At 44.5% G+C, this 21,192-nt stretch overlaps 2 protein-coding genes across 4 annotated transcripts in view; one reads left to right on the forward strand and one right to left on the reverse strand.

Moving 5' to 3' along the window:
* The first annotated feature begins 407 nt into the window (after positions 1 to 407).
* Positions 408 to 10,304, forward strand: cavin4b (caveolae associated protein 4b). Its single transcript, XM_012816268.3, has 2 exons — positions 408 to 1,785; positions 9,704 to 10,304. Exons 1-2 carry the CDS (start codon positions 1,435 to 1,437, stop codon positions 10,280 to 10,282), a joined length of 930 nt encoding a protein of 309 aa, XP_012671722.1. The 5' UTR covers positions 408 to 1,434; the 3' UTR covers positions 10,283 to 10,304.
* Positions 10,305 to 12,347: 2,043 nt separating this feature from the next.
* The window catches only part of dnah5l (dynein, axonemal, heavy chain 5 like), a 54,394-nt gene continuing 45,549 nt past the window's right edge, over positions 12,348 to 21,192 (reverse strand). For all 3 annotated transcript variants that reach the window (XM_031583501.2, XM_031583502.2, XM_031583504.1), the window contains 10 exons: positions 19,812 to 20,083; positions 17,513 to 17,677; positions 16,640 to 16,907; positions 16,082 to 16,203; positions 15,454 to 15,801; positions 14,858 to 15,046; positions 14,250 to 14,382; positions 13,759 to 13,967; positions 13,174 to 13,395; positions 12,348 to 12,767 (listed from right to left, as the gene is read on the reverse strand). In XM_031583501.2, coding sequence (XP_031439361.1) covers positions 12,546 to 12,767; positions 13,174 to 13,395; positions 13,759 to 13,967; positions 14,250 to 14,382; positions 14,858 to 15,046; positions 15,454 to 15,801; positions 16,082 to 16,203; positions 16,640 to 16,907; positions 17,513 to 17,677; positions 19,812 to 20,083 — 2,150 coding nt within the window. In that variant the 3' untranslated portion in view covers positions 12,348 to 12,545. The remainder of the gene's footprint in view (positions 12,768 to 13,173; positions 13,396 to 13,758; positions 13,968 to 14,249; positions 14,383 to 14,857; positions 15,047 to 15,453; positions 15,802 to 16,081; positions 16,204 to 16,639; positions 16,908 to 17,512; positions 17,678 to 19,811; positions 20,084 to 21,192) is intronic.

The following is a 21,192-nucleotide window of genomic DNA, read 5'->3' on the forward strand; positions in this document are numbered from 1 at the left end:
ACACACACACACACACACACTGGGAGTGGGCTACGGGCTTTAACCATCTGTGGTTTAATAATGAGTGTACACAGGGGACCTGTTTAATGTGCATGAAGGTACATCATTAAACGGTGCTCGCAGGATTAAAGGTTACGTACGAAAAAAACTGGTGAGAGCAAAACAGGAAGAGGGTCCTCATACCTGATAAGACCTTATGGCTGAAAATGGCTGATCATCGCTATAAGGTTTCACAGTTTCAGTGAAAATGTATACATTCTCCTCTCACATACTAGATGTCATGGCTAGTTTCACCTTCCAACATAAATACAAATAATAAACAGCAACAAAATGATTATTAATACAAATGAAAAAATCACTCTTTTGATACAATTATCAATACATTACGTTGAAATTTGTGAAAATAACTGTCTTTTAATATGTGGCACAACAGATTTGGCATTTTGTGCATAGATGTTTTTGCCAACTGCTCACCAATGACTTCGTGGTGAGGTCAGTGGGGTAAGAGCCACCCCTGTGCCCAACAATCTTCCCCCAAACTGGCATGAGAATGGTGGAGGCATCATCGGATACACGGGGAAGTCCAGTCTCTGATTAAGCCATGTACCTTGCACTAAGCCCGCACACTTGTGTGGCAATACTGGGTGCTGCCTTCCAAGCATGCAGTCATAAGATCCATGTTTATGTTACCCATCTCATACTGTACTCCTGCCAGTTACACTCACATGACACAGCCAATCATTCATGGTCATTCGTTAGCAGTGGTACCCTCCTAGACCATACAAGGTATGGCCATGTATGGATGCCTTTACAGTTGTGTATCTTCACACAAAAGCAATGCAGTGGGGCAATGGAAAAGAGAATAAGTCCCAGTGTGCAAATGGATGGGGGCTTTCCATTATCATAGACCCCCCATACACATCTTCTAAAAATGTCAGGGTGTCACCTTACTGGGGATATTTATAACTGTGATGAATTCGTTCGGAGCGGGGCACTCCCTCACCCTGACTCTACCTTCTAAGCTCTCTCTCTTTCTCTTTCTCTCTCTCCCTCTCTCTTTGGACGTACCATGTGACGGTGTCTGCACTTTGATCCCCTGTTCTGCCCTACATGTGGGTGAGGTGGAGCTTCCATGTTCTTCTGCAGTAGACCTGGGTGAAGAGACACTTCAGCCGGAGAGCCTCTGTCCGTCCGTCCGACCTCCCATCCACCCAACCCCTCGATCTCAGGACTGTCCGCAGCCCCCATGATCCAGCACCCGAACCCGCCGCCCGCAAGATCCTAAAACCTTCTCCCAATCACCCCTCCTAAGACATCTTAGGAACCCTAACCCTCGGAAAGGAACCCTTCAGAAGGTGGTTGGTTTTCCTTTCTTTTTCCACAAGTTGCTCTCTCTTCTCCTTCAGTAAAAAGGGGCGTGCAAGGAAAACGGCAATGGCTCAGAAACTGGACGCGCTGGAGGGCGAGACGGCGGTCCTGACGCTGCTGGAGCGCGTGGCGGGCATCATCGACAACGTCCAGGCGTGCCAGACGCGCATGGAGGAGCGGCAACTGGAGCTGGAGGCCTGCGTCAAGACCATCCAGTCTGACGTGGCCAAGCTGGCCAAGGACCACACGGTCACCAACAGCGTTGTGGAGAAGCTGCTGGACAAGACGCGCAAGGTCAGCTGCCACATCAAGGACGTGCGCGTGCGCGTAGAGAAGCAGAACGACCGGGTCAAGAAGGTGGAGGAAACCCAGAGTGAGCTCCTCATGAAGAATAAGTTCAGGGTCGTCATCTACCAGGTGAGACCAGCAGGTTTAAAAGAAGAAGCAGTTTGATTGAGCACTAAGAGGAATAGTAGGACTGGATGTCTACAGACTAGTTTGTGTGTGATTCCTACTTCTATTTATAATACTCATATTTTGTGGATTTTATCACGCAAAGCTGCATATCTAGCTGTAAACAGCATGCGCAGTGGCCGGTTGTTAGTTGTGTGTGATTCCTACTTCCATTTTTGTCCTCTGGATGTCTGTCTTGCCAGTGAGAGGCTAAACTGACACTTGTGATATCAGCACAAGCTAAAACTAGCCACTAGAGAGGTAGATTTCAAAGAGTTTGCCTGAAGCGAGTTCCTTAGTGATAGGGTACTGACTTAAAAGCCAACGACACTTTGACAAAAAGGGAGAATCAAAACGACACTCTGTAATTGTTTTGCTTGGTAGAGAGGCTTTGTTCCCCCCACCCCCCTGGCCTTGACTGTTAGTATCTGACAGTCCACCGGTGACCTGATTATTTCAGCCTCCAGCTTGACTTGGCAGAGCACAAGATAAATGGCCAGGCACCAAAAGGTTAGACGTTGCCCTTACGAAAGTTAATATAGGGAGGCCTGCCAACGCCAATCTAGGAGGGCTGGGCTGTCAGTCCTCCAAGCTCCACTCCGAACCTCTTTTTGGCTCAGGGGGTCAGACACTAAACCATGCCGCCATCTTGTTTTAGAACAGAGGGATCATTGTGGGAGGAGTCACAGGGGTGTGTAGACGATGCCATTCATTGCATTAAACCACTAAATACTTGACCATTATCTCAGCTGCGTGCCTCACCAAAGTTGGACCATGAGTTTATGAATATACACATGACGACAATCCAAGAGGATATCTATAAGACACATTATACACTTGCTGACTTATCGAATGCTGAAATTACTTCAAGTTAATGAAGTAAACTAGGAAGACATACTATCCACCTACATATTTACAATTATACCCAGGACATTGCAGTGTCTATTTCTGTCTGGGCCATCTATAACCTAACCCCTAACCCTATTTATATAGATTCCAAACATACCAAGTTTAATTCACCTAATACATTTTTAAGTCAGATTTTCACTGCAATCTCTTTTCAAACAATAAGTAACAGATTGAGAAACACTAATGCGTAATTGCAGATTAATTACAATTAAAAAGACTAATTGAACAGGTGGCTGAATTGCAGCCCGGGACAACACTGACCCAGGGTCAAAGAGTGCAATAAGTCAAAGGTGATCCAATCATTCAAAGCCAAGGAAGGGAACACAGATATACGTATATGATAATGTCATCTGTTTTGAGCTTATTTAAAACATTACTATAGGTAGTACCTGATAAAAAGCTGTCCAGGATAAAATTCTACTCTGTTTGTGGTCATGTAAAGTAATGGCTTTATAGGTCATCTGTGTTAGCATGAATTACTACCATCATGCATTACAACTTAAAAATGTTGAAAGCTCTTTAGCTTTGTGTGATAAGTGTGAGTTTTAAGCAGAATCACTTGTTTTCATATCAGACTACCCTTGGCATAACAGCAGTCAGTGGCAACAAGCAGGATACATCATAAATGTTTGGATGGTAGGAATGACTCACTGTTAACCATCCCATTCATATCAATGAACAGATACAGCAATAAACTGAATACGAAGCTAGTAGTAGGTAGATAGTAGAAGGTAGTTCTTGAAGGATTACATGAACTCATGTATTTAGTTGGTCCTTGCTTATATCCCTTCACTATTTGTCCTTGACATCATCATCATCATCACACTTGCAAAAGATGATAATACACATCAGTCTGGTGCAAACCTTCAGTTCTCTGCTCTGCTCATACTCGGCTCAGCGTGTCCTGTGTGCTGAAGCATACTGCACCAGGTCACCAGCTCAGGCAACCCGACAGCTGACAGTTTGTTCAGAGTTATTCTGAGAGCGTGCGCTGTGAAGCCACACATTTCCTAATATAGTACTCATGTTTGACGCAGCAACGGTCGAAAAAGCCCCTTGCAGAAAAGCGACACTCTCTCGCCTCGAAGCACAAAGCCACAGCCATTAGTAATTATTGATCCGGATATAGACGTGAAGCATTGCTGCCTGCAATGGTGCAAGCATTAAGAGATACGTGCGTAACAGACACTGCAGAGTCAACTGCAGGGGAGTTTCTAAAAGCCTCTGTAAACAGCTCAGATAAACCCAGCCATGCATCTGATGAGAGTGCTGTATTAAGTGGCTGTGGGGAAATAACAGAGCATGTATCTTCTTAATGGTTTGTGAGACGTGCTGCAAAAGGGGGTGATATTGGCTGCCGGCTGTGACCGGTTGGCCCCTCCGGTGCAGAGGGGGCCATCATGCAGCTGGTAATGTGAGTGAGTGCACTGCAGTCAGATATTTGTAAATGTCAACGTGTGACAAGCTGGTGTCATATATGCTTACACAACACCTTGGCCCGCATGTTCATGTTAGGAGTCTGTGCGATCAGAATGATGAATATTTCATCAACTGATATGTCGTCAAAATACACACCGTCAGGTTTTACTGATGTCGAGTTGTTACATAAGTTTGGCATGACTCTCACTGACAGCCATGTTAGCACTGGAGATACTGCTGTTCCTATTAGATGAATGTATTAAAACGTGCTGACATAGAGTAATTATGTCTACACACCAGTCATGATTTTAGAATAATGTTCATCATTTTTTTCAGTGTTAGATAATCATCTTCATTTTAGGGACAGTTCCTCTCTCAGGAATTTGTGGGATGAATTCTGTGATAATTGCACCACGAAGGCAGAAAATATCACTTGTACTAATTGGTTAACTGTTCTATTATGGCTTTTCTTTGTTGCTTTTTGCAATGTGGGAACTGCCCAGGGAATTACAATATGGGGATTGCTATAAAAAATAACTATAATTGTTTTGTTACGGTGTGTCTGGTTGGGAGGTGCAAAGAAAAGATGTTTTGTCACAATGTTTAACATTCTATTGTGTTTCCGTTGTGGTTCGTGCGCTTCAATAAGTGTTTTCATTTCAAGTTGTCATTGTACGAACTAAGCCTTAACTGTCAATTCGCGTGACCCTTATATAACTATAAATAAGACAAACGAACTAATCAGTTCAGCCAATTCAAGCGTATTATTTGATGTTCGTGTTATCTACAGCTAACCTGCATACATCTGGACCTTAACAAGGCATCGTTGGTATGTTTTATCCTTTGTTGTGAATTTTGTGAGATACAATATATGTTTATTTAACCTATCGTAACTGTATGCAATGACTATATGTTTATGCTAGAATTGATTTGTCTATGTCTTTTGTAAATTTCAGTTTTACACTTCCTATCTATTATCATTAAACCTGTGGACTACGTACATCTTCAGAGTCGTGATTTGTAGGAAGAGTTTAGCTGGCTGTCAGCGTAGAGCTTACCGAAGACGGCACAGTAAAACAACGGGCTTTCAACAGGCAAGATAACGCAACGCAAGCTAACAGCTAACGCCATGTCGTCGCCAAGGGCAACCAGTGGACGCACATCTTTAAATACACGCTCGGAAGCTCAGTGCTCAGTGAGATCCAGCGCATCATCCATAAGGTCTGCGGCAGTCAAAGCTAGAGCAAGAGCCGAAGCAGCAAAGGCACGTCTGCTCTACTTTGAAGAAGAGGCTAAATTGAAATTGAAGTTGGAATTGCTTAGGCATAAAAGAGAGGCAGCTGCAGCCATTGCTGAAGCGGATGCACTTGAGGCTGCTACTGATGAGAATAGTGAGGGAGACAGGTGTGGGCTAAACATGGACTCTGTCCCATTGGTGGCTTCAGAACGCACAAAGCGATATGTGGCTGAACACATCAAAGCTGAGTCGTATCTGCATCAGAACAACACTACTCCACATCCTCTCCCCTCACAGCAGCCTCTCATCCACACAGAAGAGTATATCCATGGGCCACTAGCCAGGATGTGTGAAGATGCTGATCCGCCTCGCGTCGGGTTCAGCGGTGAGCATGTTGATCCTGCACGCTATTCCAGGCCACATAGTTGCAACAGTCCTTCTCCTGCATGTTATGCCATACCACCGAGCTCTGATAATGGCTATTCACATGTAAATGACTTTGTAAGATATTTAGCCCGCCGTGAACTTGTGGCTACAGGCCTACTTCATTTTAACGACAAGCCACAAAACTACAGAGCATGGAAACGCTCCTTTCTGAATGCCATCAGTGGCCTTAATCTGACACCGAGTGAGGAGATGGATCTTCTGTTTAAGTGGCTGGGCAAGGAGTCAGCAGAACACATTGAACAGATAAGAGCAATCCACATACACCACCCAGAAGCAGGACTGGCCATGACATGGAACAGGCTCGAACAAACGTACGGCTCAGCAGAAGTAATAGAAAATGCTCTGTTCAAACGCATTGACAGCTTCCCAAAAGTAACAAGCCGAGATGGATCTATGCTGACGAAGCTGGGCGATCTATTAATGGAACTGCAGGCAGCTAAGGGTGAAGGAGACCTGCCCGGCCTCGCTTTCCTTGACACGGCGAGGGGCGTCAACCCAATCGTACAGAAACTCCCATCTCGCCTTCAGGAGAGGTGGGCGACAGCAGGCGCAGCCTACAAGCGTCAGCAACAGGTGAATTATCCTCCCTTTGCCTTCTTTGTGGATTTTGTCTGCCAGCAGGCATGCATTATGAACGATCCCAGCTTCAACTTCATTGCCAGCACAGACACGGCTCCCTGGACAGAGAAAACAGCATGGAAGCCAAACAGACAGCGAGAGGTCTCCGTTCACAAGACAGAGGTATCCCCCAGAGCCACATCTGACATGGGTGAGCCACCTACAAACAACGGTGATAAACTGTGTCTACTGCACAACCTGCCACACCCTCTGCGTAAGTGTCGGGCATTTAGAGAGAAGACCATTGAAGAGCGCAAAACACTGCTCAAAGATAACAATGTGTGCTTTAAATGCTGCTCTTCATCATCCCACATAGCAAAGTACTGCAAGATTAACGTACAGTGTTCTGAATGTAAGAGCGACAGACACAACACAGCACTTCACCCTGGACCTGCACCCTGGAAACAAGAGGTCGGCCATGCTTCTGAGCACGGCGGGGAGCAGGAGGGAGCTTCACCACAGTCTCATGTCAACAACAAATGCACTAAAGTCTGCGGTGGCGAGCTCACAGACCGCTCGTGCTCGAAGATATGCCTCGTCAAAGTGTATCCGACTGGCCATAGAGAAAAAGCAGTGAAATTGTATGTGATCCTGGACGAACAGAGCAACAGGTCACTGGCTCGCTCACAGTTCTTCGACGTGTTCAACGACCAAAGTCCAAGCGCTCCATACACACTGAGAACATGTGCTGGAGTGAAGCAATCAGCAGGCAGAAGAGCCAATGCTTATGAAGTAGAATCCTTTGATGGAACTGTTCGCATACCATTACCAAGTCTCATAGAATGTAATGACATCCCGAACAACAGAGAGGAAATTCCAACCCCCGAAGTGGCTCTCCATCATGCTCATCTAAGGTCATTGGCACACCGCATCCCAGACATCGACCCCCAAGCCCCCATCATGCTTCTCTTAGGACGGGACATTATCAGAGTGCATAAAGTCCGCAAACAGGTGAATGGCTCTCACAACCTGCCCTTTGCACAGAAGTTGGACTTGGGGTGGGTCATTGTTGGAAATGTGTGCCTAGGCAATGACCACAAACCACTGACAATCAGCACGTTTCACACGAACACCACAGAGCTGAAACGCTCTACCTTCTTTGCGCCACGCCCCGACGGGTTCCATGAGAACGAGAACTTTAACAGCGTCCAAGCCACTGGTGAGCCCCCAGCGTGTCCTGCGGACCAGCCCACCTGTGAAGCCGACCACCTTGGATGCACGGTGTTCAGGCAGATCAAGGATGACGACCAGGTGGCTCTCTCCATTAAGGTGCTGGTGACTTTCATGGCAGAGGCAGCGGTGATCATCAATGCCAGGCCACTTGTTCCAGTGACAACGGACCCTGATGACCCGCTCGTGCGCACCCCAGCAGCTCTTCTCACGCAGGGGTCGGGCATTCTTCCAGCTCCTGGTGGTGGGTTCGGAGTTGCCAGCCTCTGCAGGTCCCAGTGGCAACGGGTTCAGCACCTGTCAAACACCTTTTGGGACCGCTGGAGGAAGCGGTTCCTCCCAACACTACAGGCGCGCAACAAGTGGCAGTCCAGCCAGCCAAACATTCAGCCAGGAAGTGTTGTTCTCCTTAAGATCAGCCAAGCACGCAGGAATGTATGGCCTCTTGGACTGATAACACAGGCCATCCCTGGCAAGGACAGTAAAGTGTGCCAGGTAGAGGTGAAGATCGTTAAACCAGATGGGACTAGCCTCTTTGTTGGGCCGGGCACTGAAGTAGTGCTCCCTCTGCCTCCAGAGGCAGGGTAAACGGACTGTGCATGGATTTTGGGGTGACGTGTATCCACGTCAGGCGGGGAGTGTTTTGTTACGGTGTGTCTGGTTGGGAGGTGCAAAGAAAAGATGTTTTGTCACAATGTTTAACATTCTATTGTGTTTCCGTTGTGGTTCGTGCGCTTCAATAAGTGTTTTCATTTCAAGTTGTCATTGTACGAACTAAGCCTTAACTGTCAATTCGCGTGACCCTTATATAACTATAAATAAGACAAACGAACTAATCAGTTCAGCCAATTCAAGCGTATTATTTGATGTTCGTGTTATCTACAGCTAACCTGCATACATCTGGACCTTAACAAGGCATCGTTGGTATGTTTTATCCTTTGTTGTGAATTTTGTGAGATACAATATATGTTTATTTAACCTATCGTAACTGTATGCAATGACTATATGTTTATGCTAGAATTGATTTGTCTATGTCTTTTGTAAATTTCAGTTTTACACTTCCTATCTATTATCATTAAACCTGTGGACTACGTACATCTTCAGAGTCGTGATTTGTAGGAAGAGTTTAGCTGGCTGTCAGCGTAGAGCTTACCGAAGACGGCACAATAATAGTAACTATAATAATGTGTGGCAATGCTTTCATAAAAAAAAACTCCACTGATGCACCCTTGTCAGCATGCGTCTGAGACAGCAGACGTGTGACAGATATGACAGGTTTGGAAAATGACTCATTTCCCAGCCAGCTGACAACATGTAGACATTGCGCATATGGGGTGATAAACGCCAGCAAATGGCTTCTAATTCCGAGGGACCAGTGAGATTTGATTATTAGATGTTCAACACAATTAAAATATGACAGGTGCAGACATCTCTCTGTTTTCCCCGAGCACTTTCATCTTTCTTTTTTTATATATAAAGAAATGGGGAACATGTATAATTCAATGCTTGATATAATTTCCCTTAGTTTTTTAACCCATGAGTTACTCAATATGATTAAAAGACAACAGATATTATATGATTCAGCTATTCTGATTAAATTATTCAAGATTTTCATTTCTAACTATGGTTACAAAAACAGTGAAGTTCAAGCAATTCAATGTTGAAATAACAGGTTAACTTGGCTAAGAGGAGTAATGCTACTTTCCATGTTATAATGGAATTGCCAGTTTATACATTTCCTCACATTTTGTATTTGTCTTGAGATCAAGCAACAAAGTTTTTGCTAAGTTAATTTTGCTAAGATTCAGACTCCCTTCAGCCTAGCATGCCAAGGTACAGATACACATATACTTACCAAAGAAGCTCTAATAACTTTGAACTTTTAGAATAGAAAAAACAAATATACCACAACATTGCAATTTTCATTCTAATAGATGGCAGAAGACTACATCATAATAGCAACCATGACAACAAAGGAGATGATGTGCCTGATGATGACAATGGTCATCAATATTTATTTCAATGATGATGATCGTAATAAGAATAATGATGATAACAATGCGATCTTCCTCTTTCTTGTAGGGTGACAAAGAAGTCCGGGAAGTGACAGCCGCTAAGCCAGCCCCCAAGGAAGCCACCCCAGATGCCAAAGAGGAAGCAGTTGAAGCCCCAATAGACTCCGACGAGGAGTACATGGTGGTGCAGGAGGGCGACTCGGCCTCCGCAGCCACCCGCATGAAGAAGTCGGGCCTGAAGCGCATCGAGAGCATGAAGGCCACCTTCTCACGCGAGAACATGAGCAAGACCAAGGAGAACTTGGGCACCAACTTCAACAAGCTGGGCGAGCGCATCGTGAGCACCGAACGTCGCGAGAAAATCCGCCAGTCCGGCGAGCGCATGAAGCAGTCGGGCCAGCACCTGAAGGAGACCATCACCAAGAACGTGCCGGAAAAGCTGAAGCTGAAGAAGGAGAGGACTGTGGCCGAGGGCCAGGAGGGAGCGGAGGGCTCTACGGAGGGGGCCGCACCCGTGGCCCCGCCCAAGGGCCGCAAGGCCAATGACGTCGCCTACAACGAGGTGGCATTAGAAAAGGAGGAGGAAGCTGAGGGAAAAGGAGAGGAATCGGAAGTGCCGATGTACGACATGAAGCATCTCTCCTAAACAGGGAACGACGCAGGGGAGAGAAAAAAACGACGGGGACTGTTTGATTGGTGATGGAAATGTATTTTGCCAAATGGGAGTTTGGTGTGCTAGCGGTTCCCGTTTGGATCGATCGACTACTCCAAGTGGGAAATAAATGGAAAGAGAGAGTTGGCAACTGAGTGGAAAAGAAAGAATGCTGGTACAGCAAAGGGCCAGTGAGAGCTACACAGATATGTGTTTAGAAGAAGCAAAACCGCTGTAATATTTATTTGCTAGTATTTATCTGTTAGTTGTAGGCAGGGGTATTGGAGGAATTTATATAGAAATAATTCAAATTACATTTAGGTAAGTGTTTTACGGAGTTATTTTTGCCTTGTTTACACCAAATATAGACTCTGTGATACAGAAGAATGAAGAGTTTTGAGGAAAATATAATTGTTGTTACTGGGTATTGGGAGTGAGCTGGAATTTTCTGGACTTTTCTGGAATTGACATGGTATGGAGAGGCACTGGAGGAGAATCGTCTACGATTTGCATGATAAGTCACTGATGATGCAAGTTTGAATGAACACTTTCTTTGAGGATGAAGATTTCACGTGTGTTTTTGGGGTAAACGTTTGGTGCAGAACAATAAAACAAACCTTTTTACGTATAATGTAACTGTTAATTGCAAAGTATTTAAGATGCATTCACTTATACAGTTTTTCAAGTCAATCCCATGGTATACAAATTTAATAAAGAACTCTGTCAGCTGGTTTCTGATGAGTATATTAAAAAGGTTAATTGAACTGTATTAAGGAGGTATGTACACTATTAAAAAACTATGCTTATTTAGCTGGCACATTAGGCAGCATTTAGCTCAGTGGACATATTTAGAAGTTAGCTAAAAAGCTACATTAAAAGTCTTCAGTGGATGAAGAAAGTTTACGTTTGGGTGTGCAGAAACCTTTTTTTGGCTCAAACAAACTGTTTTAAGTTGCCCCATATTACCGGAGAATCCTAATCTATGACCTTTAGCTTGATGCTATAAGGTGAGTGACCCACGCATTTTCCACCAGCTTCAGCAACTATACTGAAGGAAAATGCACTGTGACTGCGTGGTCTTGCATGCTTTTAGAGGCTAGTAATTTTATCTAATGTATATATATCTTTAAGGTAAGAGTAATTTACCTTACCTCACACAATGTTTTGCATGATACATCCTATATATATTCTTGAAGTTAAATTAGTATTAGTAATGTTACTTGATATTAACCAGCCTTGATTGCACTTGGTTTTGCAATATATTACAATGGCTCTATACTATGATGATGACTGTTGCCAGAATATGAATTAAATTGTTTTGCAATTTATTTAAGAAAATATCTATATGTTTAGGAGTAGCTATAAAATGCTTTTACCTTCTTTAGGTATCACAAATAAAATAGTATTCAATCACAAGAATATATTTTCTACTGGACTGACAGATAATCCAAAGAGGCATTCGTCATTCAAACAATGAACATTTTGTGATACTTTTTGCAATGTTTTTATTCTCTGGTTATATAAACTAATAAAAATACAAAAAAATTACGAATCATGAACCTTCACCATATTCTTCAAGTGTACATTTTGCTACCTGTGAGGACAGACAAAACTAAAGCACTGTTTGGCTCTGTCACTACGGGCCATCAGAATCACTAATACAAGGCCCTGCATAGAAACAGCCTTATTGACCTGGCTAACACCCAATTAGAATAATTGACCTAGTTACCAAAATATATATTAGTGTCCCCTGTATTTATCAAAATGAATTAGTTTCTTCAAATGGAATGAAAGTATGTAATTCCATTGTAATCTCATTAAATCCTTACATTCTTTATCATTGTCATGATCATTTAGATCATAATTAGGTCACCATCCAGCACACATCAATGAAGTATATAATTCAACAGGCGCCAGCAATCTTATCTGCTGACTGTTAGTATGGCCAATGGGTTTTACTCCCACCAGGTTGAAACACACACACACACACACACACACACACACACACACACACACACACACACACACACACACACACACACACACACACACACACACACACGGCACACACGCACGCACGCACACACACGCTCGATCGATTGATCGATTTGTCCGTTGATTAGGTTAAGTAAGTGAATCGCGTGTGCTGCTGGAGATGGAGTAAAACTCTACTCTAACCCTCTGGGTAAGTCTCCCAAGAATCTCTACAGCGTACGGGCAAACGCATTAGGCCTTGCCCCGAGAGAGGGCTACTTGCTTATTTGCAGTCACAGAGCAGCGCCACCCCCCGCAGTGTCCAGTGCTCCACGGGCTGGCTTGTGCGGAGGAGGAGAGAGAAGATGAAGGTGAGGTCCGTGCGCCTCGGCTTCTTGTACACGGGGCAGGGGTAGAGGCTCACGGCGGATGGCTTTTTGGTGTCAGGAGGGGAGGTGCTACTGAGGGCATAGACGTGTACCACTGGCAACGGGGTGAAGAGGACCTGGGAGAGGACAGGGACGGACAGGATCAGGTGACTGATTGATGCGGTAAGGGCACACACATGCTCCTGTTGAATGCATATTACATCTGAACCTGTATCCTAGTGGAACTGACTGAATAGGAAAGTAAAGCTAAAATGGTAAAAAAAAGATCACTAATAAAGGGCTTTATGCATCCTTGATTGTATTGACAGTTATTTGGGCCGCATTCTATAATTTATATAGTTGTTGTTACAATGTAATATATTGAGTGTAATTACGTAAAACTAGGGTTAGTATTAGGGCAAAAAGTACAGAGAACTAGAACAAAAAAGGTGTTCTCAGGCACTGATTATCAGTGTGTTACATAGTACTTAATGTTATAGTTAAAACATAACAAGGTCTATTTAGTGGTGCCAGTTCTATTACCTTGGGAGAGGCCTCTGTGAGTTTGGTGTTCCTCTTGTCCCAGCCTGCCCCCTCCAGAAAGAGCCCGTGGATGTAGACGCCCCCGACATCGCTGGGCGGAGGGGCAGTGACATCCTCTTTCATCATACGCGTGACGTCATTATGGAGGACCACTGTGTCCAGGGCCCAGCCTTTTGAAAGGTTCATGCGTGTGGTCTCCTGACGCATGGCAGTCAAAAATCCCTGCAGCGAGAGACAGAAATAGAGAAGGAAAAAAAGGAAGTCATTAAAGAAATGATGTCAAAATAAATTCAGCTTCTGCTGATACACCTAAATTGGCAAAATTCTGTCTTCCTTGAGGTGTGATGCTTTTCCACATGAATCTTTTACCAAGGATCAGACAAATGCAAAATATTTAAATCTGCAACTTAGTATTAAAAGGATTAAGAATGTATCATAACTCAAGCCTGACATTAAAAAGCCAAACTTGCAGATTACACATTCCATCTCGAGGACAAGTTCTGATAATTAGAGCATCGGTAAAAATCACAAGAATTATCATCCAGGAAGTTTCAGTGATAACTGATAACCCCTCATGTGTTCCACCTGGGGATTAAAGAATCCGGTGAGCCAGAACTGGTTGGGCCTCCCGCCGAACGTCCAGCTGTGGAACTGCTGGTTCCTCTCCAGAAGCTCGGTAAACCAGAAGCCCAGAGTGGCCGACTCCCAGGAGATCTTCTGCCACAGCCGAGGCACCCGAGCGTCGTACATGCTGTCCAGGGCATCCCTCAGGTCCTCCGACATGATGATGGTTCCTGACATCAGATTTTAGTATTCATGATGAAATAAACAATGTTACTGTTTGCAAGGCCATCGCCATGGGGATACACCATGAAACAACTGGCAGAATGGAAGCTGATAGATGCAATTAAAACACTTGTAATCTACATATTTTGGAAAAAAGCTACCAAGATGACACATAGAGTACAGTCACATTTTAATGTACTTATAGTCTTTTATCATGGATATTATGAAAATAAATTTTTAGTGTTTACATTCAAATAATTACATTAAAATGACAATTAGATATAACAAACCATCTATGGCCAGTTTGAGGTCAGTGAGGGTGCTCCGTACTCTTCCAATGATTCGCTGCATACGGTCGATCTCTTGCCGCAGAAAGATGGTCATTGGCTGGAAGGGCCCCATTTTCTGCAGATGTGCTCGCACCTATGTATGAAACAGGAGTCATAATCTTATGGTGCCTGATGAGCGAGAGAAAAATAAAAAAATAAAACACCTCATGCAAAAACCCTATTCATGTTCACGTAATTCATGCTTCCTCAACCAGTCCACACCAGTCACTACTGTACATAACAACAAGAGGTTTTCTTGCAGCTGTGACTGCCTTGCTTTTAGAGGCCCTGGTTTCTCCGCTGCACTGTCGGACAATTTGTGTTCACTGAGCTAGTGATGCCAAACAATAAAAACAGAAACGGTACTTCACAGGCACATCATACATTAAGCATTCAAATCACACTATCTTTAAATCCACACAGCAGCAGCAAAAAAAAGCACACAAAACAAACAAACAAACAAACAAACAATAACAACACCTCACATAAGTTCTTTGGACCGCATGAGACTCTACATGATTTATAGATGCTCTTCCCTGAACCGTATCTCTGGCTCAGCCCCCATTCACCTCGTGAGGCACGTAGTCAGCGGGGAGCTTCTCCAGCATCTCGTTGGCGAGCCGCTGCACCGTGCTCTCGCGCGTCTCCCCGCCCCCGCCGCCGCTGTCCTTGGGCTGGATGCTGATGATGGTGCTCAGGGTCTCGTTGGCCAGATTGGTCTGGTAGGTGATGTCAGCGTTGGGATGGAGGCCAAACACCTGCAGAGAATGTTGTGACAATGCCTGCATTAGCAGTTAGAGCACTAGAGGTTCGATACCATGACCTAAGCTTTGATGGCAGTGCAGTTGAGCGCTGCATGTTTTATTAAGGGTCTGCATTGAGTGACTGAGCGTGGTATGGAAGAAAGTGCAAAGGTTTCCTTATCATAAGTCACACGATACATATCAGCTGCTTCTATTACTTTGAAAAGGGACTGGCTGCACATCATTAGAAAATCAATCCTCTAAAAAATGGCAGAAAATGTAATCCTGTATTTCTAGTAGCACCGATTGTAGCATTGCCTTAAACACATTCTGAATAGTCATCCACTATAAAAACTGAGTGAACAGGGTACACACAACACAATGTATTAGTGATATTTTGTCTGTAGGGTCAGGCTTCTTACCTCAGGAGAATCCACCAATGGCAATGTATCAATGTGACTCTGGTAGTCTTGCACCGTCCTGGCTTTGGGAATGGTGTAGCCCTTGTAGAAGCAGAACTTGTCTCCGAACATGTCCTCGCTGAACCAGATGTAAGCAAAGGTGTTGAGCAGCCGCTTGTCGAGGTCGTCCGTCACGCGTCCGCCGTACTGAACCTCCCCCAGCATATAGCGCAGACAGCTCCAGTTCACCCCGCGCTTCACATCCACCTCGTCCAGGTGGTTCTGGACAAACTGCATGCTGGACGTGAAGTCGGCCTGGTTGAACTCGTACGGAATGTTCCAGCCCAGGGGACCAAACTTGCGTCTCTCCTGACACATACACAGTATGGGGAAATAAAAGAGGATGGGACTTTTTGCATTTTATGCGGATTACACGTTGTGGATGAAAGCTTGTGCCAAGGGAACAGTACACCAAGGTATTCATCGCTGAGGCGAGCTGACCATTTTTTATTGATAATCATTCAAAATAATGTTGACTACAATTTATTTATATCATTATGTACATGGATCTTTATACCTAACAAGACCTAAGACCTAACAATCGTGACATGCGAGGAAAACTGGGCAATACTATGCACTACATGCTGACCTGCACAGTGGTATGGAGGAAGGCCACAGCATACAGGATAGGCCTCCACTGGGGCATGTTGGTGATCTCCAGCTGGTCCTGAGTCAAGCCGCCATATGTCCTTTTCAAGCCTGCCTTCATACCTGCACACAGCAATAACGATGCAGCAACAGCATACCTCAGCACAGGATCATGAATGTGATGCAGCATGCAGTTAGACTGAGTCATCAGCTTGCTTAGTGTGCGGAAAACACCCAGCTCAAATACAGGGATGGGTAAGACCAGGATTCCAGGAGACATTTAGTCAAAGACACTAAAAATATAAATATGCAATTATATAAACAGGAGTACATATCCCATACATAGAGAGTGGCCATATTATGAATATCATATTATGAGATCATAAATATGAAGCCCTGCAAAAAATATTTCAGATAAACATTTTCTAAGGTATGGGTGCCTCTGAATTCTGTCAGTTGCTTAATAATATCATGAAAATATAATGTAATATTCTGTTAAAGAGTAACATTATGTCAATAATAAGGTAACATGTTAAGAAGTAATATCATGTCAGTTCACCTTGAGGTGGTTCGTTGGTAAATTTGATGGACGACTGCAGGAGGTTGATGGGAAACTTGGGGTGGCCCTCCGTGGTGATCCACACTCTAAAGCCCTCATGGATGTTCTCGGCTGTGGTGACCGTCTCCAGGAGCTCGTCCAGGAAGTCCAGGCCCAGATGACAGTTCTGCAGGAGCAGCCACCCTCCATCGGCCATGCTCTGGGACAGGAGCCTGCGGGCATGGACCTCCTGACCCTGTCCCATGGAGATGGGTCTGCACGGGACAGTCTGAGGGGGGAGCAGGCACATAATTGTGTGCGATGGCTTTGACTTCTTCAATGCTTTTCAACTCAATTCAATTTCAGTTTTTTATTCAGTTCAATTTAATCCATTTTTTTATGGCGCCGTTAATTACAGACATTGTCTCAAGGCGTTTATGGAGTCCAAGGTCTTTTTAAGCACAGATCTATCCACATAAAAATGACAGGCCACGTATATCACCCCTGATCAGTGCAATAGACTCTGAAGGACATTAGATATAATTTACAGATAGGAGTCGCCACAGGTGTGAAGTTAATGCTACCTACCTCAAAATAACAAAAACATTACATTTAGTGTCATGGTGCATTTCCAAAGGAGCCCATGCTGTTTTGTTTTTTTTTGTTTTTGTTTTTTTATGGACATACTCTTCACTATCCCTCAAAGGATTTACCAACTGTTGGAGTTTTATTGAGGATTGACCACCCTGCTGAGAACAGACAGCACATCAAGCCGTTTCACAGAGAGAAGCCTGTGTGTGTGTGTGTGTGTGTGAGTGTGTGTGTGTGTGTGTGTGTGTGTGTGTGTGTGTGTGTGTGTGTGTGTGTGTATGCGCGTGCACGTGAGGCGCATACCTTAGATTTAGCGAGCCTCTCGATGTTCTCGGTCGGATCAGACCCCATTGAAAGGAAGCAGACCAGCGGTGTCCTCTTGTCGCTCTCAGCACACATGGCCTCCATGTCCAGGTTCACGCCTTCCGCATACTTGCCTCCCAGCGAGTCTGTGATGTACCTCCTCGCCTGGAGGACACAGAACCATTCAATCTAAGAGGGTCTGTAAACCAGAGCTCCGATGTAATTACATGTGAGAAAATTATTTTTCTTTTTTTCAAGTGCAGTGATCGCTACACTACAGTGATTCCCATTCTATTAAAAACACACCATTACAAAGGAAATTGCTTGAGGGACCACGTAGTCTCCGACCACAATCAGTATCAAGTTCCTATTCAGATAAAAGCATGCTTCAATCAATTTTTACTTTGGCTTACCACAATCATGGCCAAACATGGTTGCTGAACTTGCAATTTCATTTTAAATGACTGTATATAAAGAGGGGTTATCCTTTTACCATGAAGCTGTGCTTTTTCAGCGCTAACTTGTGTAATTACGGCCTTGCCAGAGCCGCATTACAGCCACAGCAGGTGCATCAAACAGGAAAGCGTATCTAATTAGAGTCAAGTTTACCACTAAATGAAGACGAACATCAGTGCAGAGTGGAACGGAGGTGAAGTGTGTCTTAAACATCATAATACTAACCATACCAAGCCTTAACAGCATACCTTTTGAGGAGCCTTTTTAATTATTCTGCCTGTTTAGACATGTCTAACAGTCTATTAGGAACAAATGATGCACTAAATGATTTGCTTTTGTAACTGATATATAATTTACTACTATAAATATGCTCGTGTTATGGTATACTGACTAATATTTCACATTTGTGTAGTCTCTGTGGTCACTGGTCACTGCAACAGTGGTATCAATTATACCACTGTCACCACTTATTCTTACTTTCTCCTGGTGATGGTCATTCAAGGCACATCTCATTTAAAATCAGATAAGGTCTGGAAAGAACATGGTATATCTCCTGTTGCACTACAACTAAATCAGGGAGAAACTTGAGAGGAATTCCCACTCAACAATGCAACGTATATGTGCATATGACACACATAGGTGCACAGAATAACCCTGAGGTGTAAAAACTACATAGTGTGCTGTGATAGTGAAATAGTGAGTCCAATTCCAGCTCAGTCAACAGGCTGTGAGTGAACTAGACTGAGGCGGAGAGAGCCTACTGTACTCCACAGTACTCCACAGTGTCCTAAAATTAGCCATGATGAGTGACAGGGAACAAACAGGTGTGCCTGTGAGCAGAGCCGCAGAGCTGCAGAGCTGCAGAGCCACAGAAGCACACCGGGTCTCTGAGGTGGAGAGAACGGGCTCCTCTAGGACCCTGTGGAATCTCCGTGTTCGTCGAATGACACTCCTACCGGGAGTTAAATGACAATCTGTTGAAGAGTTCATTTGCCGGGGGGTGTCATTTGTTGTCACAATAAGAATCAAGCAAGTTGCATATTTCTCTGCTGATATGGGCACAATAGCAAGAACTTCAGATCCCTTGTTTACTTGGTTGCATCTTATGAAACCCTCTGCAGTAGGTGACTGCAGCCTTGTTGCGTTTTTCTGACTGTATGAGATGTGACTTTTGGGGAGCCGCTGGAGGGTGGAGGTACTTGTGAGGAGGCCTAAGCCTTGCTTGCGTCGATCATGACGGCAGTGCGATGCTGGGATTTAGTCTGGTAATCTCCCGGCGCTTTGGGTGGTCAGCTGTTCACGCTCATTCAACTGACGCCTTTTTATAGCTCTGGGAAAGGGAGATGCTCATCACAAACCCCCCTACACCACCCGAACCCCCCCCCCCCCCTCTCGAAGAGTTCAGAAACTGTTAGGGCTGACTGCCCACCTGTGCGACCCTGTCCACAGTTGTCACGGTAACTAAGTTAGAGTCTGTCAAATAAAATGAGCGAGGGTGTTTTTGTTTATTTCTGAGGCAGTGTTAATCAGTTGTTGATTGGTGTGATGTTTTATATAGTCAGGGGCAGATGTACTGACATGTTAGCACCTGTTTTAGGCGAAATTTTGTCACAATGTGTGCCTAAAAACATGGCACAGTATCTATGAACATACCGCACATGGCTAAAACCACATTCTGCCTGCTGCAGGAGCACAGATTGACAAGTTGCGCTCTTCCGACTGATGCATATGCATACATGGGAGGGTCATGGGAAAAGTGGGCGTTAGGGGCAAAATTATGGGAGAAGCGCAAGGAGCGTCTGAATACGTATATCGTTGTCTTGACGATGAATGGACAGATCACCTGAGCAATGGTGCGGTCAGGGCACCAGCTCCGGATGAGCAGAAGCTTCCGGAAGGCATCCACCAGGCTGTCGAAGCCATCAGGCAGCGGGGCCTCCTCGGGCGCTGCCTCATCGAACCACACCCTCCACGCGCGGTCGTTATGGCCGACCTGCACCAGCAAGCTGGTGAAGGGATGCAGAGACGACAGCTGGACCAGGTTGAGCCACGTCATGTCCAGGATCCAACGGCGGGGTTTGGCCTCCACCGAGTTCAGGTCCAGAGAAGCACCACCTGAATTAGGAACAGATCAGACACCGAAAACATTAAGTCAAAACTGGGGGAAAAAACAGCAACAAAGACATGAGTTCTAAAGAATATGATCTGTAGTCAATTAATTGAAGCACATCAGAATAGCTAGAATGACAGTCATATGCACCTTTATTAAATTGAGATTGAGATTGTTGAGATAGGCTTGAAGATAGGCTTGTTCTGGCCCTTTATACAAGATATTATTGGATTTTCATTCTCTTTTGAATCAAAATTACAGGCCAACATCATACATACTTCATCATACATGCTCTTTGTTTGAATGAGCACTTTTCATTGATCATTTGAGATCACTGCCTGTCAGTGTCTTGTCTTTACTACCACGCATAATTGGAATTTCATTCTCATTCAAAGCAGCCTGTACATCTGGTGAAGGAACTAAGGTTAAAGCCTTTCTGTGTGTGTTCTAGCACTGCCAATCCTGCACCTGACCGCAGCATATCAGGTTTCAGGTCTTTCCCTGCCTCCCCCACTTTTGCTACTGAACTCATCTTATTTTGTAACCGAAGGCGTTTCTTAACTAGCCAGCATATTCAAAGAGGCTCGCCAGATCAGAGAGGGATGTAAAATGTGGAGCGCTTTGGGTACTAATGCAGGAAATGGCAAGAACATCTCTTAAGTGAGCATTGGCGGTCCCTCGTCCCAGAACTGAGAACCATGGCATTCAACACCACTATTCTTTTCCCGCTGAACCACAAAGCCACCAAATACCAAACAGGCCAATATGTCTCTCGACCGGTCTAAATGACATTTAGTAACTGGGCAACACTGCAGATTAATGCGATTTGTGACTATTAAAATTGAATGGCTTTGCCCAAGGGGGAAATCCAGCAGTAAGCCCTTTTGGAGCGAGATCAATGTAGCCAGTGAGTTTTGAGGTTGGCCGTCATGAATTATGCCTCAGTAATCGCTTTATTAACTATGTGGCCGAGTGTGCATTTTTAACGGGGACGATAAATAATGCACTCTATGTTATTCGGCGCTGCACGCACACAAACAAGGAGAAATATGAGACGAGGACGTGGCATCAAGCGTTACGACAACAAGAGTAAGACATTTCCATTTCATGTTTT

This window comes from Clupea harengus, chromosome 17 (genome assembly GCF_900700415.2).
Source record: "Clupea harengus chromosome 17, Ch_v2.0.2, whole genome shotgun sequence".
Taxonomy (NCBI): Eukaryota; Metazoa; Chordata; class Actinopteri; order Clupeiformes; family Clupeidae; genus Clupea; species Clupea harengus.

What these genes read in the sequence shown, in the direction of transcription:
- cavin4b (XM_012816268.3), top strand. Translation starts at nt 1,435, where the DNA reads ATGGCTCAGAAACTGGACGCGCTGGAGGGCGAGACGGCGGTCCTGACG. An exon ending in TCAGGGTCGTCATCTACCAG is followed by an intron (nt 1,786 to 9,703) that starts GTGAGACCAGCA and finishes TCTTTCTTGTAG; the next exon opens with GGTGACAAAGAAGTCCGGGA.